Source organism: Pongo pygmaeus, chromosome X (assembly GCF_028885625.2).
Source record: "Pongo pygmaeus isolate AG05252 chromosome X, NHGRI_mPonPyg2-v2.0_pri, whole genome shotgun sequence".
In the NCBI taxonomy this organism is placed as follows: Eukaryota; Metazoa; Chordata; class Mammalia; order Primates; family Hominidae; genus Pongo; species Pongo pygmaeus.
The window spans coordinates 74,247,751-74,267,187 of NC_072396.2; the positions used below are offsets into that span (position 1 = coordinate 74,247,751).

Genomic DNA, 19,437 nt, shown 5'->3' on the forward strand with positions numbered 1-19,437 from the left:
ATGTTGGCCAGGCTGGTCTCAAACTCCTGACCTCAAGTGATCCGCCTGCTTCGACCTCCCAAAGTGCTAGTATTACAGGCGTGAGCCACTGCACCCGGCTGATCCTACAATTTAAATGCAGTTATAAATAGGTCTTGAACTGGGATTTGGATGTAGAAAGTTACGGAGATGAAGAGGTAATGGGTAATTACCTCTAAGCTGCTGCTTGGAGCTTGGGAGACTGGGTAGATCAGGACAAATTCAGAGCCAAATTCAGAGATAAGGGTAGCCAGAGGATAGGGGTGTGTGTGCAGGAACAGATAATGAGTTTGGGACCTGTTGAATGAGAAGTGAAGCCGTTGGAGATGTGAACCTGGAGAATATCAGTGTTGAAGGGAAAGCCAGAAGAGCCAGTGGAGGAAACTGATTGGTAAGTGAGACCTCACTGTCAGTGGGAACTGCATATGGCGGGGATGAAGGCGGGTGGAGGGAGGAGGAAGGGGGTGAGGAGGAACACCACCGTGGGCTAACCATTTGTTTATGTTACACAAGCCCCCAACCCAACTCTCCAACGTGCATACATCCTATTTTCTAGTCAGTTCCTTGCTTCTTGCTTCTTGGTCTCCTGCATCTTGAAGAGAAGAATTTTTTCCCTTTTGCCCTCTCCTAAATGAAGGAGGGAAAGGGCTAGCACCTCTCAATCTGGTCACGTAGGCGACTCCGAATCACAAGGGAGACGATGGAAAGGGGGAAAGGGCGAAAAACGATTCTTAAGAAAAGAAAGAGTCCGCGACGACTTCTAATAATTAAAGTTCCACCTCGTTATATCCTGCCACGCCGCTCTCCTGCCGCCGTATCGGGCTCCTGGCCGCGAAGCAGGACGGGAGATGTAGTCCTCAAGAGTGACCAGGGTGGCACGACTGCAGAACTCGGTTTCCCAACTGGCTTTCGAGGCGCGTGCGCAGATGGCTGCCCCGGCGAGTGGTAAACAGAGACGTCAGGAGGGAGCTGCTGCTTGGAGCAAAACAAAAGGGAAACCCGGGGGGCGGGGGGTGGGGGGGGTTGATAGGGGAATCGGTGCGGGAATAAGGGAGGCCGCAGCCGCGGGGACCCGGACCCTATTAAGAGTGGCTAGAAGGGAAGAGGCGGGGGAAGGGGGAGTCAGGGGAGGGGCAAGTGACGCGGGGGAGCGGGGCGTGGGGGAGGGCAGCAATCCGGGTGGAGGAAATTTGGGAGGAGTGTCCGGGGGGCAGCAACTTAAAAGGGGGAGGGAACTGCGGCTAAGGAGACGTTCGGTGATGGGAGCGCAATGTATGAGGGGATACCCTGCCTCAGGTTTAAAAGAGCAGGAAGCTGAGTGAAAGGTTGCAGAAAAAGTGTCTTCGCTCGGCAGAGGTTACAGGTGGCATCTCGGAAAGAGCTTTGAGGCTGCAGGCTGTAGTCGGGAAGGGGATCGGAGAACTGTGTGAAGGGACAGCTTAGGGACTAGCGTCCTGGGACTAGGGGGAAGTTCGCGACTTTCTGAAGACTGGCAGGAATGTGCCTCCTGGCCCTCGATGCTTCCCCCCTGAGGGGAGGCATCGTGAGGGACTGTGGCAGGCTTCACTGAACGCTGAGCCGGGGAGGTCCAACTCCACGTATGGATCCGGGGAATGAGAATTCAGCCACAGAGGCTGCCGCGATCATAGACCTCGATCCCGACTTCGAACCCCAGAGCCGTCCTCGCTCCTGCACCTGGCCCCTTCCCCGACCAGAGATCGCTAACCAGCCGTCCGAGCCGCCCGAGGTGGAGCCAGGTCTGGGGGAAAAGGTACACACGGAGGGGCGCTCAGAGCCGATCCTGTTGCCCTCTCGGCTCCCAGAGCCGGCCGGGGGCCCCCAGCCCGGAATCCTGGGGGCTGTAACAGGTCCTCGGAAGGGAGGCTCCCGCCGGAATGCCTGGGGAAATCAGTCATATGCAGAACTCATCAGCCAGGCCATTGAAAGCGCCCCGGAGAAGCGACTGACACTTGCCCAGATCTACGAGTGGATGGTCCGTACTGTACCCTACTTCAAGGACAAGGGTGACAGCAACAGCTCAGCAGGATGGAAGGTAATTATGACCCTCTTACCTTCTTCCCAACACCATCTACCCCCTGGACCCCCTAGCCTCCCTTACTTCTACTCTGGGGCCCCTTTTACTACCTCCCACCCCCACCCCCTTTGGAAAGCCCAGAGATCCACCTTCAATCTCCAGTTAGACAAACATTTACTTAGTACATAGTATATGCCACACTCGGTGCTTGATGCTGAAGGATCACAGATGAATAAGACACTGTCCCTGCCCTGGAGAAAATTGAATTCTCTGCTCACTGCTCAACACTCGCAGCACTTTGGCTTGGGCTGCCCCAAACACTTATTCCCACAGAGAAGTCTTTATCCTATGTACAGCAGGAACTGTGTGGATTCCCCACATGAACCTACCCTTCCCTCCTCCCCCACCTCCCACCCCAACACCTTTTCTCCCATTCCTGTGGGATTACTTGGATTCCCTGCTTGCCTCCCAATACCTCAGTGTAGTGGTACTGTTCTAGCACTGCTCTACCCAGGAGGAGGGAGTGCAGTGGCAAAGGGTAAAAATAATAATATTCATGGGGAAAGGTAGCTGATCTTATGCACTAAGAAGAAAAAGGGCTGTGAGCTGCCACCTGTCTCAGTTTACCCTGTGCTGCCAAGAAACTCTCCCTTGTAAGGGGCTATCCAAGTTTTGGGGGGAAGTCATCCTTTACTGTTAAGGAATATTAGTCATGAAGAAGGAGGTAGGGCTCTGACTTTAGAGCACAAAGTTGGGAGTTCCCTTGGCCTTCTGTGAAGAAACTGTGAGGGAATATCTCAAAGGATACTCTGAAAAACTTGTCCTGAGAAATATGGGGCTGTAATCACAAAACTGGGGAGCTTCAAGCCCTATTGCTGGCTTGTACCTCTGTAGGTGGTGAGGTCAGCATATAAGCAAGTACAGAAGGTTGGATGAGCAGAGGAACTTCCCCTAGGTATAGGAGACTGAGGGATCAGATCTGTGCTATCCCTAGGGGCTGGGCAGAACAGAAGATAGGACAGCTGACTGAGACCCTTGGCACTATTTCTGGGTAGACTGCCACGCCACAGTCTCAGCTCATAAAAAGCTCCCCTCCTTGGACCCAGCCTACACAGCTGTTTTTCTTTTCCCTTAGGTTCATTTTCCAGGGTAGAGGAAATAACAAGTTGTTAGTTATATTGTGGGAGTATAGTCCGTCCTTATAATCTACACTTATGTGGGGCTTTAGAGTTTACAAAGTAGTTTTTAAAGTTTTTATTTTATTAATCTTTACAGCAATTCTGAGATTCCACATTTTACACATTAGGAAACTAGGTACCAAAAGATTAGGAAACTCACCTAATAACAGCAGGGTGAGGACTTGAACTCAGGTCTAACTATAAATCATATTCTCTAAAAAGAGCCTGGCTTGCTCTAATTGGAATGATGGCAAAATCAAATCAGGCTGAGCCTGGGACTTCAAGGCCCCCCCGCCCCTCTCTGAGGGGAAGTCTCATGCCTGAACTGGCCTCCCTGATGATATGCCAAGGTTACTCCCACCCCACCAGGGGGCGGCACTCACTTAGAACAAGAAAGTTTAGATTAGGTGGCTTAGGGAGCAATTAGCAGTCACCCCCACCACCCTGCCCTCCAACATGTAAGAGTTATGGGCTTTTGGGAAACTGACCTCTCCAATTAAGAGTCTGTATACCACTTGCTAGTTCCAAGGCCTAAAGAAGAGGAGACAAATGGGCCTTGTGGCTATTAAGTAGTAGGGAAAGGAATGGACCTTCTCAAGTAGATCCAGAATTAGAGGATAAAAAGAGGAGAAATCATAGTGCCAGGTCATGGTCATTGTGGTCCTTAGTTACTATGAGGTGAGGCCGGATGGACAAGTGCCACTCCTTGAAGGAACATCAGCACAGTTGAAATGCCATTACCTCAGGGTCCCAGGAACACAAGGAGTTCTTTGGCTAAAGAGCCCTGGAACAAGAAGCATCATTCCCCAGGCAAAGGGTCTCCTTATCTTAAGAGCACCAGTCAGAGAAACAAGTAGTTTCTGACCGTCCCATGGCCTCAGCCTCCTAGTTGCTCTAAGCACTTCTGGGCTCCTCCTGAATTTCTAAACTAAAGAGCTCCATGTGGGAGGTCAAATGCCCCCATGGTTGAAGAGTTTATGCACAAATTCCTGAGAAATGGGGGAAAGGCACTGGGAAGGAGGTAGGGAAAAGAAGGCAGGTTTCGGGAAGGGGGGTGGCCAGGGGAGGGCCAAACCCCTTGTGTAACTAGCCTGCCCCGCGGCAATCAGTAAATATAAGCTGCACTGGGGGCTGAAGAAGCTGCCAATCTCAGCTCCCTGGGCCACTGGAAAGCATCGTTTCCCTAGTAGAATGTCACCAGCGAGGGAGGAAGGGAAAACATACAGCTTCCAATACCCAAGGCACTGAAGAGCTGGCAGAGCCTCAAGGGGAGCCTCACCATTGTCAACCCAGGGGCAACCCACCAATCAGGTACAAATATTGATTATGTACTGTGAGCTTGAGTAGGTATAGAGTATGTGCTGTGAGCTTGGTGCTCTGGGAGGGCTCTGTTGGGGGATGTGGGACTGGAGGACATTACACTTGGCACTTACACTCGAGATGAATTACATGAAACCATAAGCCACACAATATAAATTGGGTGAAATTGTGTGGCGCAGATTTTAAAAATACTATACTAGAAATTTGGCTGCCAAAGTCAAGCAGCCGCTTTATAAAAGAGGTGGAACTGAAGCTTGGTCTTGACGGAACTAGTAAAACTTAGAGAGGGGAGATCCCTCCTCGGAAAAGAGAGGAGAGGAAGATTGCACCTCACGTATTTGAGGCACAGCAAGAAGCCTGAACCTGAACTGAATGTAGTTGAGGATGTGTGTTGTGGATTGGAAGAAATAAGGCTGGGATTCAGGGAGGGGGAAAAAAGGAATCTTTAAATTCTATAGAGAGCTGGGTGGCCCAAATGCTCTGTGGGGAATGGAGCACCTGCTGTGCTGAGATTCCAGCCCTTCAGCCTATTCAGAGAACTGGCTCCGGGCAGGGCGGGTCCATCCTGGGCTGGTGCTGTACCACTGTCCCGTAAACTCCACCCAAACCTGCACTCAAGGAAAGGGGTGCAATGCTCTTTCCCACCTGAACCTAGTTCTTGCTGGGCAAGGAGCACGTCTCCCCAATGCCCACCAGCCCCAGGTACCGCCCCCCCACCCCCCTCAAAACACACACCAAGCCCTGGGAGGAGCAGAGTACCAGGAGCTTTTCCAGGGTGGGCACCCCCGTGCCCTCTGCAGTGGATTATTACATGTTATCTCCCACCCGCTGTACAGAGAAGTCTGGAGCAGAGGCTGAGCAGCTTGTCTGGGAGCGGGAAATGTGTGTGGTCTTCCCTCACACCCCACCCCCACCCCTACTTCTACCAGTTTTCCCCCCTGGATTCAACTTTCTTTGAGTCACCAGGAATACCCCTGCTGTGTTCCAGCATCCTTTTATCTTTTATCTTTTTCTCTTTTTTTGTAAATTATTTAAAGTTTTTCTTAAACTTTAATGACCTGGGAAATGAAGCCCCGAAATAAACCCTGCTGCGGTGGTGGCGCCAAACCCTAACCCCTAGATCATCGGGGCCCAGCATCTCTTAGACTTGACCGCTGGCCACTGACCTCCCCTACAGTACCTCACGCCCCTTTCCTGCCATCTCTGCCCCTCCAGAACTCGATCCGCCACAACCTGTCCCTGCACAGCAAGTTCATCAAGGTTCACAACGAGGCCACCGGCAAAAGCTCTTGGTGGATGCTGAACCCTGAGGGAGGCAAGAGCGGCAAAGCCCCCCGCCGCCGGGCCGCCTCCATGGATAGCAGCAGCAAGCTGCTCCGGGGCCGCAGTAAAGCCCCCAAGAAGAAACCACCTGTTCTGCCAGCTCCACCCGAAGGTGCCACTCCGACGAGCCCTGTCGGCCACTTTGCCAAGTGGTCAGGCAGCCCTTGCTCTCGAAACCGTGAAGAAGCCGATATGTGGACCACCTTCCGTCCACGAAGCAGTTCAAATGCCAGCAGTGTCAGCACCCGGCTGTCCCCCTTGAGGCCAGAGTCTGAGGTGCTGGCAGAGGAAATACCAGCTTCAGTCAGCAGCTATGCAGGGGGTGTCCCTCCCACCCTCAATGAAGGTCTAGAGCTGTTAGATGGGCTCAATCTCACCTCTTCCCATTCGCTGCTATCTCGGAGTGGTCTCTCTGGCTTCTCTTTGCAGCATCCTGGGGTTACCGGCCCCTTACACACCTACAGCAGCTCCCTTTTCAGCCCAGCAGAGGGGCCCCTGTCAGCAGGAGAAGGGTGCTTCTCCAGCTCCCAGGCTCTGGAGGCCCTGCTCACCTCTGATACGCCACCACCCCCTGCTGATGTCCTCATGACCCAGGTAGATCCCATTCTGTCCCAGGCTCCGACTCTTCTGTTGCTGGGGGGGCTTCCTTCCTCTAGTAAGCTGGCCACGGGCGTTGGCCTGTGTCCCAAGCCCCTAGAAGCTCCAGGCCCCAGCAGTCTGGTTCCCACCCTTTCTATGATAGCACCACCTCCAGTCATGGCAAGTGCCCCCATCCCCAAGGCTCTGGGGACTCCTGTGCTCACACCCCCTACTGAAGCTGCAAGCCAAGACAGAATGCCTCAGGATCTAGATCTTGATATGTATATGGAGAACCTGGAGTGTGACATGGATAACATCATCAGTGACCTCATGGATGAGGGCGAGGGACTGGACTTCAACTTTGAGCCAGGTACAGTACCCCCTAATCACCACAGCACCTCATAGCCTGTGACCACTCCTAGATGCCCAGCTAGTCCCATGATCTGGGCGAAGGGGAGATTTAGGACAAGTGGTAGCCAGAGCTCGTGGGGAACTGGAGGGAAGATGTCATATTACAGTAGCATAGTTTCCAGATGGGACCTCCAGGCCCCTTAGCTGTGCCCACCCCTGCAAGGTAGCACAGAAAAGGTATGTGTGTGGAAGCAGGGTAGGTGCCACCATCTTCTTTGGTGGGAATCTGGATGATAGAATGTTGGCAAGCCCCAGATAAGCCTCTTACCTTGTTCTCCGTTTCTTCTTCCCACAGATCCCTGAGTCATGGCTGGAAGCTTTGTCCCCTGCTTCAGAGGTGGAGCCAGGCGTGTTCATATCTACTCTTTACCCTTGAGCCCTCCCCAGGAATTTGGGACCCTGCTTTAGAGCTAGGGTGGGGTCTGGTCACACACAGGTGTTGAAGAAATTATAAAGATAAAGCTGCCCCATCTGGGGACGATATGGGGAAGGAGATGGGAGGGGAAAGGGGAGAGGGTTTTTCTCACTGTGCCAATTAGGGGGTAAGGCCCCCTCTCAGGAGCCATCATCGGCTTTCCCCATTCCTACCCCCTTAGGCTTTGTAGCAAGATGAGCAATGCTGTTGGAAATGTGAAGTCACCAGTGGCCTTACCCCTGCCTTTGGGAGCAGGATTTTTTGTAGAGAGTCTTATCTGAGCTGAGCCAGGCTAGCTGGAGCCTGGGATTTCTATGCAGTGGCCCCTTAGGCCAGTGATGTGGGGTGGGTGGGCGGTTTAGGGGATCTGGAAGGGCCAAGGTCTGAGCACTGGAGTGGCTCGCCAGGCCAAATCACCCTTAGAAGGCTGCAGATAACAGAAAGGCTTTTTATAAACTTTTAAAGAAATATAAACACAAATATAGAGATTTTTTAACCATGGCAGGGTGCTAGTGGTGGGCAGAATGCTTTTTTTCTTTCTGAAGGCTTTGTGATAGTGACATGATACAAACACTACAGACAATAAATACTAGGAGAGACACAGGGAAGTGGGGAGACATGGGGAGTAATAGTAAACACAGGGAAGAGCTCCCCTATGGACCAGGTATAGAGAAAGGTCTATGCAGAAATAGGTTGGAGTTTCCCTAAGAAAAAAGCTAACCCAGGTCCCCTCATTCCTTCAACTTGTGCCTGGGAGTGTGTGGTGTTGGGGTGCAGCCACACTCTTCTATGACCCAGCATGGGTTAGTGCTATGGTGGGAGAGTACATTGAAGGCCTGGAATTAGCTTGGGGCCAGGGAAGGGACTGGGAGGGGAGAGAAGAGAAGGAGGGAAGGATTTAGGATGGTAAAGTTAGGTACAGAGACCTCCCTGTTCAAGGCCCCTGACAGCTGTCCCTGCCCTTCTTCCCCTTCCCTGACTGCAGGGGTTATGTGGAAGTGTGTGTGGCAGCAGGCAGCGGGGAGGGGAGGAACAGGGAAGGGGGAGCTGGGGAGCTTGGCTGAGGGTCTGGGAAATGAGCAGGGATGGGGGGGAATGTGGATCAGGTTTACTAGCACCTGCCAGGGAGGCCATCTGGGGCTCCTTCTCCATCCCAGCCCCCAAAGCAGCCCTTCCCCCAGTGCCCTTTGCATCGTCCCCTCCCCCACCCCTGCTGTGGGTTCCCATCATTTCCTGTGTCAGCGCCTGGCCTACCCAGATTGTATCATGTGCTAGATTGGAGTGGGGAAGTGTGTCAAATCAATAAATGAATAAATTCAATAAATGCCTATAACCAGCTCTGGTTTCTGCTGCCTTGCTTCTCCCCTTGGATAAGGGGGAGGGACGGGGAAAGGCAAAGAGCGGGAGGAAGAAACTGCCCAGAGGCAGAGACATGGAGGAGGGTGGGGGAATTTCAGCCCGGGGAGGTGGTGGAGTGTGGGGGTGGAGGGACACCTAACCCCTGCAGGAGTAGGCGGGCTGTGAGATAGGCCTCCCAAGGGGAGGTAGTCTGGTTTGAGAAGACCCCACCCCCTACTCCGTCCCTCAAAGGCTCATTGTACTAGACTTCACAGCCTTCCTCACCCCCACCCATGTGCTTGCCCCAGCCCTCTCCTGCTGCTCCCATCCACCCTCAGAGCCTCCTCGGTGCCTAGGGCGTACGTACTCAAGCCTTAGTGCAGATATTGGGAGAAGGAGTCTTTCTACAAAAAGAAATCTCACGTTAAATTCCAGTAATTTCACACCCAGTATTACTTCTTTTGCTTTGTGGTTTTATTGAGTTGGCGACCTTTATTCTTCCTGAAGTCTGGTCTGTTCCTAAAGGTCGGAGACTTTCGAGTGGACTTCTTTTTGTCTGATCGTCCTGATTGCTTGGACTAGAAAAAGAAAGTAAGTAAACAAAGAGGCCCCTACAGGGAAGGTTTCTACAACCCAGGGCCAAAGGAAGGAAAAAAGAAATTGGAGGCAGGAAATTCATCTCAGAGGGCTGGGGTGTAGGAACATTCAGTCGGCTAGTAGGGAAAGGGGGGTGCTGGGGCAGATCACATTTGGCAAGTCTTACCGGGACACTCGCAGGGGGTTCAATTATAACGACCTTCTTGGCTTCTTTCATTTTAAGCATCTGAATTCGTCTCCTTTCCAGGGCATCACATTGTATGCGCAGTGCAACTAAGAACAAGGAAAAGGCACCTGCACCTCTGAGAACTAGAGACCTTACCCTTCCTGGTGCTCCCATTCATTGTTCAAACCATCAGCTGGAGCCCCACTTGGCCTAAGATGGAAATGATGGAATGGTGATAGGGAGATATACGGAGAAGATGGCCAAGAAATGGGGGAAGTGGGGAGTAACGCATGCACATTCCACCTGGTGTGAGCTAAACGTCCCTCCTAAAGTGGACCTGGACCCTGCCCCCCTTTTCCTAGGCTCCTATCATCTGACCTACCATATCACGCTAGTCCCACCCTACATTCTCCATCACACAGCTATATACTGTACCCTTCATGTTCTTCCCTCCCCCATCTCACTTCTTACCAAGCAGCCGAGGCTCCGGATTCTTGAGGAGAGGCACAAAAGCTCTGTAAGCATTCTCCAGCCTGGTTCCTGTGAACATAGCCGTGTGCTATCTCCAGCCCCTGTCATCCAGTCTCCACCCTTCAGAAGCCCAAGATTCCAGGACCTAACACTAAAGACTACCCGCCAGACGCGGTGGCTCACGCCTGTAATCCCAGCATTTTGGGAGGCCGAGGTGGGCAGATCACTTGAGGTCAGGAGTTCCAGACTAGCCTGGCCAATTCAAGACTAGCCTGGCCAATTTGGTGAAACCCCATCTCTACCAAAAAAATAAAAAATAAAAAAAAATTAGCTGGGCATGGTGGTAGGCGCCTGTAATCCCAGCTACTCCGGAGGCTGAGGCAGGAGAATCGCTTGAACCCAGGAGGTGGAGGTTGCAGTGAGCCAAGATCATGCCACTGTTTCAGCCTGGGTGACAGAGCAAGACTCCATCACAAAAAATAAAAATAAAAATAAAAATAAAGACTACCTTGCCGGGCACAGTGGCTCACGCCTGTAATCCCAGCACTTTGGGAGGCTGAGGTGGGTGGATCACCTGAGGTCAGGAGTTCAAGACCAGCTTGGCCAACATGGTGAAACCCCGTCTGCACTAAAAAATTAGTTGGGCCTGGTGGCGGGCGCCTGTAGTCCCAGCTACTCAGGAGGCTAAGACAGGAGAATCGCTTGAACCTGGGTGGCAGAGATTGCAGTGAGCTGAGATCGCGCCATCGCACTCCAGCCTGGACAACTGGACAACAAGAGCGAAACTCTGTCTCCAAAAAAAAAAAAAAAAAAAAAAACCTACCTTGAGCTGGTGGATATTTCTTCCCCTTAGGTATGGACCTAGGGGAGAGTATGTGTGAGGTAACCTATTATTATAGAGGCAGTGCCCTTCCTTAGGCTGACTAGAGATGGTCAATTTGGATCTGGTTGAGGGTGTTCTGTTGTTTGAGGGTGTTCTGTTTTTTGTTTTAATTTGGTTTTGGTTGTTTTTGGTTTTGGTTTTGGAGGCAGAGTCTTTGTTATGTTGCCCAGGCTGGTCTCAAACTCCCGCCCTCTATCGATTCTCCCGCCTTGGCCTCTCAAAGTGCTGAGATTACAAGCATGAGCCACTGTGCCCAGCCTTGGATGCCTTGTTTTAAAGATAAGGTTCATAATCTATCTTGAAGGCCTTATTCTATTTCTGGGGAACACTCCTGAGCCTCTACCTGGCGGCCCACGCTCCACCTTACAAATGTAGTAGGTGCTTCGAGCTGTAAGGTATTTGCTGGCATACTCTGCATGGTTGGGCTTCATCAGGAAAAGCATCTTCATTTTCCCCGTTTGTTCACACAAATCGATGGTGTCTGGAGGGAGATCGGAGATCACAGGGTAATTGGGGCAGCTAAGGAAAGAGAGTGGGAGCAAAAGGGGCCAGTGATCCTATACAGAATGGGTTGGAGGAAGCTGTAAGGATATGAGAAACTCCATTCTTGCCAGGAGGAGGGCTTGGGGGTTAGAGATGACCCAACTCCTTCTGACCTTTGGCCATTAGTCCCCTCCCCAAGCTCCTCACTTGTTTTAGGCAACTTTACTTTGCTGCGGATGTAATACAGCAACACGACGACAGCACAGTTGGTATTGACCAGAAACTGCTGATTATCTGAGAAGAGATAGGATGGGACACATGGGCCCATTTCTGTGATCTCCACTGCCCTCAGATCCCTCCACCCCCTTCCACAGACTCTAGTTCTGTGCTGCCCCTCACCTCCATGTTTGATGAAGATGAACATGCCCTCAAGATCGCCTCACTCTTCACAAAGTGCCCTGATGAGTCATGCAGAAGGAGGGTGTTCTAGAGGCCTTGTGTGGGGCAAATAGGCCTATAGGGTTGGTGGACTGGAGAGGAAGATGGATTTCATAGGCTGAGAATGCCCAGGCTGGACAGGCAGGAGAGAGCTGTTGATAGTTGTGGATAACCAGTATCCCCAGGGGTGGGGCCTGAGGCTGCAGTTAAGGGATTATGAGGTCAGAAGTGGCAGGTGTGGCCAAAAAGTGGAGTAAGGATAAGGAGAGAAAAACTCGGGTGGGGTATGTTAAAGATTAGTTGGAAAGGAGGGGCAACATGGTAAGTCTAACTTTTTTTATTTTTTTAGACGGAGTCTCCCTCTGTCGCCCAGGCTGGAGTGCAGTGGCACAATCTTGGCTCACTGCAACCTCCACCTCCTGGGTTCAAGCGATTCTCCTGCCTCAGCCTCCAGAGTAGCTGGAATTACAGGAGCACACCACCACGCCTGGCTAAGTTTTGTATTTTTAGTAGAGACGGGGTTTCACCATGTTGGCCAGGCTGGTCTCGATCTCCTGACCTCGTGATCCACCCGCCTTGGCCTCCCAAAGTGCTGGGATTACAGGCGTGAGCCACCACACCCAGCCCATTGTAAGTCTAACTCTAAACTAAACCCTGGAATGAGTGCAGGGCACCTGGAAAAAAGTCAGTTTCCAGAACAGTACTCTTTTTCTAGCGAATTGGTAATACTTCTGCCTCCATAGCATGAATGTACTACTCCTTTTTCTTCCCCTCCCACCCTCATTGTATCCCAGGCTTCCCCTGCTCCCCACCCCCAAGACAGACATTTTTGATGATTATCAACAGAAACTTTATTTCTCATCGGTTCAGGAATAATTGGAGGGTAGACGGAAAGAGGAAGGGAGGGAAAGAGGGAGGGAGGAAGAATCCTGCGAAAAGGAAGGGCCAGACTGAGGGAGAAGAAAAACATGTACAGGGCAAAAGCGTAATTCTCAAGTGGGGAATGCCAAATGAAGGCGCTTACATGGGGGCACAAAATTCCAAATCAGCCACAGTGGAGTGAGGTGAGTATGAGACGCAGATGGGTTGAACGAAGGAAAGTTAGTGCCACTTAGGGCTACAGGACCCTGGGGTTCTTCTGTCAGAGGATTGGGGTTCAGGTTTCAGGCTTCAGGGTGTAACATGGGGGGGCCCAGTAGGGGCTATGCTGGTTGCATGGGGAGGCCCCAGGCCCCTCCCCGAGGACCCCTCCTTTTGGGGGAATCTCACTGACGAGGCAGAGTCGTTCACTGTAGTCTGGCTGCAGACTCTCAGCCAGTCCCTTAGACACACCACTCCAGGCCTAAAGACAGATATGTCCAGGTCAGGGGTCAATTAGGGGCAGGAAGTAAAAGACCGAGCTCTGTGCCAAAGGAGTACTCATGATGTCTGCAACCACTGTAATTGATTACAGAAGGGATACACAGGCTCCTGGGCCCCCAATACCAGTTGCCATCTGCCTCATTCAATCTATAATCTGCACTTCTGTGTGTGTCTCTCTCTGTATAGTCCATCCCCCATTTGGTCGGCCACATCCTGACAGTTAGTGCAGGGCCTCCTTCCCTCTCCTCTCTGCCCCCACCCCCACACTCTGTCTGTGTTGCTGGCAGGCAGTTGGCAGTTGATAGACTGCAGCATGCTTATGACAGCGTTCTCACCGAAAAGTTCCCGTGGTATTCAGTAACAAGATCCTCTAGGTTCTTCAGGGTGGGAATTCGGGGCATCGTCCTGACAGGGAAGAAAGAGGGAGCAGGAGCACATAGGTTAAAGCTTTTTTATCACCCTTCTCCCAGTTGTCCCATATGAAATAAAGTGATTCTGTGTTCTCTGTGCCTGTGGCTTCCTTCCATCACCAAACCCTCTTGGGTAATCTCTCATTCTTTACTGTCTCATCCTTTACCCTAAAGACCCTGCAAAACCCTCCTCTGCTATTCTCAGCTACCGTTCCCCTCATTCTTCTGGGCTTCTCCAAATCTCACCGTTCCAGCCAGAAATACACACAGAGAAGGCTGATAATCAATCCCATGGAGCCAACGGAGATAACCACGGCTTCCAACGCAAACAGGAAAGGATTCTCTATAGAAAAAAGAAAAGCAAAGTGGACCTTATATTTGTTGTGCACCTACTACAATGCCAGGCACTGGTGCCAGGCACTGCGCTAAAGACGTACTCTCTGTTTAATCCTCACAACAGCTCCTGTGAGGCAGGAACAATTACCTCCATCTTACATCTCAGGAAACAGAATCCAAGAGTTTAGTGATGTGCCCAAGGCCAAAGAGGTAGTATGTGGCAGAGCCTAGATCCAGCTGGTTCCAAAGCCATCTTCACCTTGCAGGCTCTCTAGGAATGCTTCAGGGAAATCCTATACATTCTATAGCCCCCTTGAGTACCCCTCAACCTCCTTCTCAATCCACCCCCCCTACTCTAACAACACACTAACCCAATCCTACACAGAAAAACCTTGATTTCTAGAGGTTGGGGTTAGACAGTGTGGGGAGATGGGGCACCAAGTTTGGGGGCTTTAGTGATAGGGAAGTGGAGCAAAGGACAGTGGTGTTAGAAAGGCTGGGGTGTTGGGCTCATGGATTGGGTCATGTGGGCCCATTTTACCTTTTGAAGTATTGCTCCCCCAGTGGATTGGGTGGCTCCATTCACTCCAATGCTGAGCACTTCCACAGAGTGGGTTAAAGCGGCTCCGAACACGAAACGTGTAGCGTTTCTGCCCATCCACACTAGGCAGGGAGAACTTATGTCTATAATCCACTGATTGTTCCTTGAGGAGAAAGAGGATGAGGGAAAGTGGGTGTCTATGAGAGAAGGGAGAATTAAAACATACTCCTGAACACCCACCAGTGTCATCTCTGCTACTGCCCAGTTTCTCTCTCGTCTCTTGACTACTCAAGCCACACTGCTCCCTTCACTGACTTGAATCTAATGCCTCCCCTCTGGATCCCCTTAATGGCTTCCTTTTGTTTACTTGTCTATCTGGTATCAGGAAGAGTATGGGTAGGGAATCCCTAATGAAAACTCACTGGTGTCAGGCATGGTGGCTCACGCCTGTAATCCCAGCACTTTGGGAGGTCGAGGTGGGCAGATCACCTGAGGTCAGGAGTTCAAGACCAGCCTGGCCAACATGGCAAAACCCTGTCTTTACTAAAAATACAAAAATTAGCCAGGCATGGTTGTGCATGCTCCCAGCTACTTGGGAGGCTGAAGCAGGAGAATCACTTGAACCAGGGAGACAGAGGTTGCAGTGAGCCCAAGATCGCCCCACTGCACTCAAACCTGGGCAACAGAGTGAGGCTCTGTCTCAAAAGAAAAAAAGAAAGAAAGAAAGAAAAGAAAAGAAAAAAAGAAAACTCACTGGAGAAAATAGGGGGGAAAGGAGTCGGAGGAGGGAGCGTAGGGGGTAAGCAGAGAAGCTGGGAGGCAGAGAATAGGAGCTTGATATTAGGTCCTCCTATCTGTCTGGTTGAATCCTTTAGCCCTACTTGCTTGGCCTTAGCTGCTACATTCATGTCCCTAGTCACTCACAGTCCAGCTGTGGTCCCAGTCAGTCCGGTACTGCACCAAGTGCTCCAAACAGTGGTTCAAGAATCTGTTGTTCCAGTTCAGTTCTAGCTGGGATTCACTCAGTTTGTGAAGTGTTAGGTTCTCTGGAGCCCAGGGGATCACTGGAGATATGTGTGCATATGTGGTCATTCCCCTGGCCTAGACAAGTCAGGATCCTGAAGGTAGTGCCCCTAATACCTCCTCCCTTCCCATCCTGATCCCCTACCTCCTTTTTCTGCCCATGTACCCTTATGATAAAAGAACACTACTCCGTAGACTCCAATGTCCCACAGTATCCCTGGTCTCTTGACCCTTTCTTTCCAAATTACCCAGATTCTGCAGTTTTAGCATCTGTGTGGCCTGTCTCCTGGGTTCCCGTGGGTCCTGGAGCTGAACAACAAATGTTTGGTAGAGGTGGATCTCCTTTTTTTGCAACTGACAGCCAGAAGTGATTTCTTCAGAGAATAGATAGTGGCTGCACTTCTGGACTTTATCATTATCTGAGTTCTTGTACCTAGAGGAGAAGGGTTGGAAGGAAGAGGAACAGTGGGGCCAATCTGGGTACTGCAGATATCCAGAGCCTAGCCTCATCTCCCCTCAACCGACTTGTGACTTACGCCAGGAGAAAACAGTGGGGCACCTGGGAGACTTGCTACCCTCTTTCTTGGTCTCTGATCCAACCCACCTCTTCTTCTTCCCCTCCCCTTCTTCCCTTCTCATACCAATAATGCAGAGTGAGGTTGGTAGGCTGGGGCTCAGAGCTGCTGTTCCAAGTGCAATTCATGTACTCGACATTGAACACAAAACACTGAACCTCTGGGAGGGGCAGAGTGGAAACACTGAGGGAGTCAGCGGGCATAGAGGTCAGGAAGAAATCTAGATTGGGGAGAAAATGAAGGCAGGGAGGGAAAGAGAAATGATGGTCAGAAGGAGGAGGCCAAGCACGGTGGCTCATGTCTGTAATCCTGGTGCTTTGAAAGGCTGAGGCAGGAGGATCTTTAGAGGCCAGGAGTTTGAGACCAGCCTAGGCAACATAGTGAGATCCTGCCTCAAAAGAAAGAAAGAAACAAACAAACAAGAAAGAAAGAAAGAAAAAGTAGCATGAGGCAGGGAACCCTTCCCCTTGCCCTTCCCACTCTACTTTTCAATTCTGCCCACATGACTGTAATGGCCAGTGGCAGGTACCAGATTTCTGTACGGCCCTTTCACACAGCCACCCTTCTCACCAGCCCCCTCCAGTCCCAGATTTCCCACCAGCTGTGGTGTCTTCATTCCCATTGGGCGTCAGAATTGTCGTGTTCAGCCCCACTCCCAGCAGGGGCAGCTGCAGGAATAAGAGGGATCTGAATGGTAATGATGGCTTCAACATGGCGCTTGCTCTTCATTCCCTGGGTGTAGTCTGTCTGTGTCAGGAACCTGGGTCCCTCACCCACTACCCCTCCCCACCCACACATTTCCTCTGTCATAGCTTCCGGTGGAAAGAACCTTATAAACCAGGGCTTTACAGAGGGTGTGGCAAATGTGTGCTGTGCGACACGGGCTAAGTCCTCTAGGAGATTAGGTGCTGCTGTAAGGTGGTAAGCAGAAACTAAAGCTGGATATACAATAGTGTCACAGACTCAAAAATCCTCAGCCCACCTAGATCCTGGGAAGGATCTGTTTACTACCACTAGCACCATTCTCAACCACCTTCTCCTCTAAATCATTACCTTCTATAATGGAAGTTCCGAACCCCCACCCCCGACATCACCGTTCTATGCCATGCCTCCTCCTTGACTCGGTCACCCTTAAATCTCTGTCAAAGCTCTACTGTTTTGGGAGGATGGAAAATACCGTCTTGGCTCTGTGGGCACATATACAGCTGTCTTTCCTCTGATCTAATCCAAACCAGAATACCCACCCTTAGCTGCTGCCTGAGCTGGGTCCCTGTTGAGACTGGCGAGGAAGTGTGACTTATAATACAAAAATATTCTAGAAATGGAGGAACAACAATACTAGCTTCAAGCTTCCCATCTTCCCCCAACTCTGCTTCTCTTCCTGCCTTCCCCACCTCAGTCAATGGTATCGTCACCCTCTCAGTTACCCAGACTTGAAACCCCAGATTCAGCTTCAATTTCTCCCCCTCTCTCACCCAGAGAATATAACCCACTCCGCTTCTGTGGTGTTTCTCCCAACAGTTTCCTCCTTTCCATTACCACAGCCACTCTGCTAAATCAGTCTTTCATTAGCTCTAGTCATGATTCTTTCTAGACTTCACCAACTGGCCTCCCTTTCTAAAGGCCCTCTGCTCTCTAATCCATTCTTCATCCTGTTGCCAGTTTTACCTTCCCCCAAAACACAGAGCTGATTGGAGAAGCCACTTACAGAAACTATTTATTCAGCAAACATTTATTAAGTTTTTAATATGTGCCAGGCACCGTGCTTATGTTCTGGAAATAGACCAACAAGACATCCTCATATTTCTAGATGCTCACGGAAAAGTGGGGAAGACATAAACAAGTAACACAACATAGTGTAACAAGTCCTATGGCATAAATGTAGAGATACTACAAAATATGTGAGCACAGAAGAGGAAGTAACTAAATTTACCAAGATGGAGAGGGGGATAGTTTAGTGAAGGCTGTGCTGAAGAGGTGCTATTTCAGTGGCATCTTAAAGAATTAGTGTAATTTTACCAGACAGAAAGTGGGGTAGGATATCAAGCAAAGAAAAACAGCACTTGCCTGGGAGTCTCAGGAAAACTGGACTATACGGCCCAGCTTAGTATTTAGTATGTATCTTTAGTATGTATTAGTTTGCTAGGGCTGCCATAAGTTATCCCCAAACTGAGTGGCTTAAACCAACAGAAATTTATTCTCTCGGCCGGGTGCAGTGACTCACGCCTGTAATCCTAGCACTTTGGGAGGCCAAGGCAGGTGGATTGCTTGAGGAGTTCGAGACCAGCCTGGCCAACCTGGTGAAACCCCGTCTCTACTAAAAATACAAAAATTAGCCAGACATGGTGGCGCACACCTGTAATCCCAGCTACTCGGGAGGCTGAAACACGAGAATTGCTTGAATCTAGGAGGCAGAGGTTACAGTGAGCCAAAATTGTGCCACTGCACTCTAGCCTGGGCAACAGAGTGAGACTCCGTCTCAAATAAATAAATAAATAAATAAATAAATAAAAATTTTACAAAAAGGAAAAAAAAGACATTTATTCTCTCACAGTTCTGGAGCCCGGAAGTCCGAAATCAGTGTGGCCAGGGTTGGTCCCTTCTGGAGGCGCTGAGGAAGAAGTTGTTCCATGCCTCTCTTCTAGCTTCTGGTGGCTGCCGTCAATCCTTGGTGCTCCTTGGCTTGTAGACACATCATTCCAATCTCTGCCTCCATCTTTGCATTACCTCTTCTTCTTCTCTGCATCTCCTTTATCCTTCTCTTCTCTTACAGGGACACTTGTCATTGGATTTATGGCCCACCCTAATCCAGGGTGTTCTCTCCTAGGAGCTTTGCCTTAATTATAGCTGCTAAAAGCCTTTTGTCAAAGAAGGTGACATCCACAGGTTCCAAGTGAACATATCTTTTTGGAGGCCACATTCAACCCACTACAGATGGCATTCTCCAACTCAAAAGTCTTCAAAAGCTACTCACGGCCTTCAGAATAAAGTCCAAGCTCTAATGATCAATTCCAGCCACACTGGATATGTCATACGCATTTACTTTCTCTGGAATTAGCCTCTTCCTAACTTTCTGTAGGCTAAAATCCTTCAGAAGGCAAAACCCCGTCTCTACCAAAAATACAAAAATTAGCCACGTTTGGTAGCACTCACCTGTAGTCCCAGCTACTCAGGTGGCTGAGGCACAAGAATCGCTTGAACCCAGGAGGCAGAGGTTGCAGTGAACTGAGATCGCACACTGCACTCCAGCCAGAGTGACAGAGCAAGACTCTGCCTAAAAAAAAAAAAAAAAAAAAAAATCCTTCAGGGTTACATGCCTATTAGAATAGCCAAAATGGGCTGGGCAAGGTGGCTCACACCTTGCCTGAAATCCCAGCACTTTGGGAGGCTGAGGCAAGTGGATTGCTTGAGCCCAGGAGTTGGAGACCAGCCTGGGCAACACAGCAAGATCCCATCTCTTGTTTAAAAATAAAAAAAAAATGAGGCCGGGCACGGTGGCTCACGCCTGTAATCCCAGCACTTTGGAAGGCCAAGG

General features: G+C 50.6%; 3 protein-coding genes across 4 annotated transcripts; 1 reads left to right on the top strand and 2 right to left on the bottom strand.

The window, feature by feature from the left end:
- Positions 1–940: 940 nt before the first annotated feature.
- Positions 941–8,615, top strand: FOXO4 (forkhead box O4). The gene is made up of 3 exons (XM_054470775.2): positions 941–2,071; positions 5,767–6,823; positions 7,160–8,615. The coding sequence occupies exons 1-3, from the start codon at positions 1,619–1,621 to the stop codon at positions 7,165–7,167; spliced, it is 1,518 nt and encodes a 505-aa protein (XP_054326750.1). The 5' UTR covers positions 941–1,618; the 3' UTR covers positions 7,168–8,615.
- Positions 8,616–8,972: 357 nt separating this feature from the next.
- CXHXorf65 (chromosome X CXorf65 homolog) lies at positions 8,973–12,088 on the bottom strand. Of its 2 annotated transcripts, XM_054470776.2 has the most exons (6): positions 11,617–12,081; positions 11,425–11,511; positions 11,078–11,215; positions 9,852–9,920; positions 9,381–9,487; positions 8,973–9,195 (listed from the first exon to the last, which is right to left on the bottom strand). In XM_054470776.2, exons 1-6 carry the CDS (start codon positions 11,639–11,641, stop codon positions 9,070–9,072), a joined length of 552 nt encoding a protein of 183 aa, XP_054326751.1. In that variant the 5' UTR covers positions 11,642–12,081; the 3' UTR covers positions 8,973–9,069. The 2 variants fall into 2 exon arrangements, with proteins under 2 accessions (XP_054326751.1, XP_063516509.1); XM_063660439.1 differs by lacking the exon at positions 9,852–9,920 and having other exon boundaries at positions 9,056–9,195; positions 11,617–12,088.
- Positions 12,089–12,473: 385 nt separating this feature from the next.
- Positions 12,474–16,672, bottom strand: IL2RG (interleukin 2 receptor subunit gamma). The gene is made up of 8 exons (XM_054470777.1): positions 16,501–16,672; positions 15,969–16,122; positions 15,576–15,760; positions 15,229–15,368; positions 14,305–14,467; positions 13,674–13,770; positions 13,353–13,422; positions 12,474–12,997 (listed from the first exon to the last, which is right to left on the bottom strand). The coding sequence occupies exons 1-8, from the start codon at positions 16,613–16,615 to the stop codon at positions 12,812–12,814; spliced, it is 1,110 nt and encodes a 369-aa protein (XP_054326752.1). The 5' UTR covers positions 16,616–16,672; the 3' UTR covers positions 12,474–12,811.
- Between the last annotated feature and the right edge of the window lie 2,765 nt (positions 16,673–19,437).

Coding starts and splice junctions, on each gene's coding strand:
- FOXO4 (XM_054470775.2), top strand. CDS start 1,619: ATGGATCCGGGGAATGAGAATTCAGCCACAGAGGCTGCCGCGATCATA. Junction 2,072..5,766: donor ACAGCTCAGCAGGATGGAAG/GTAATTATGACC, acceptor CTGCCCCTCCAG/AACTCGATCCGCCACAACCT.
- CXHXorf65 (XM_054470776.2), bottom strand. CDS start 11,641: ATGTTCATCTTCATCAAACATGGAG. Junction 9,488..9,851: donor TCCGGAGCCTCGGCTGCTTG/GTAAGAAGTGAG, acceptor CCTTGTTCTTAG/TTGCACTGCGCATACAATGT. Junction 9,196..9,380: donor AACCCCCTGCGAGTGTCCCG/GTAAGACTTGCC, acceptor TTCTTTTTCTAG/TCCAAGCAATCAGGACGATC.
- IL2RG (XM_054470777.1), bottom strand. CDS start 16,615: ATGTTGAAGCCATCATTACCATTCAGATCCCTCTTATTCCTGCAGCTG. Junction 16,123..16,500: donor GAATGAAGACACCACAGCTG/GTGGGAAATCTG, acceptor TCCCCAATCTAG/ATTTCTTCCTGACCTCTATG. Junction 12,998..13,352: donor AATACCACGGGAACTTTTCG/GTGAGAACGCTG, acceptor ATCTGTCTTTAG/GCCTGGAGTGGTGTGTCTAA.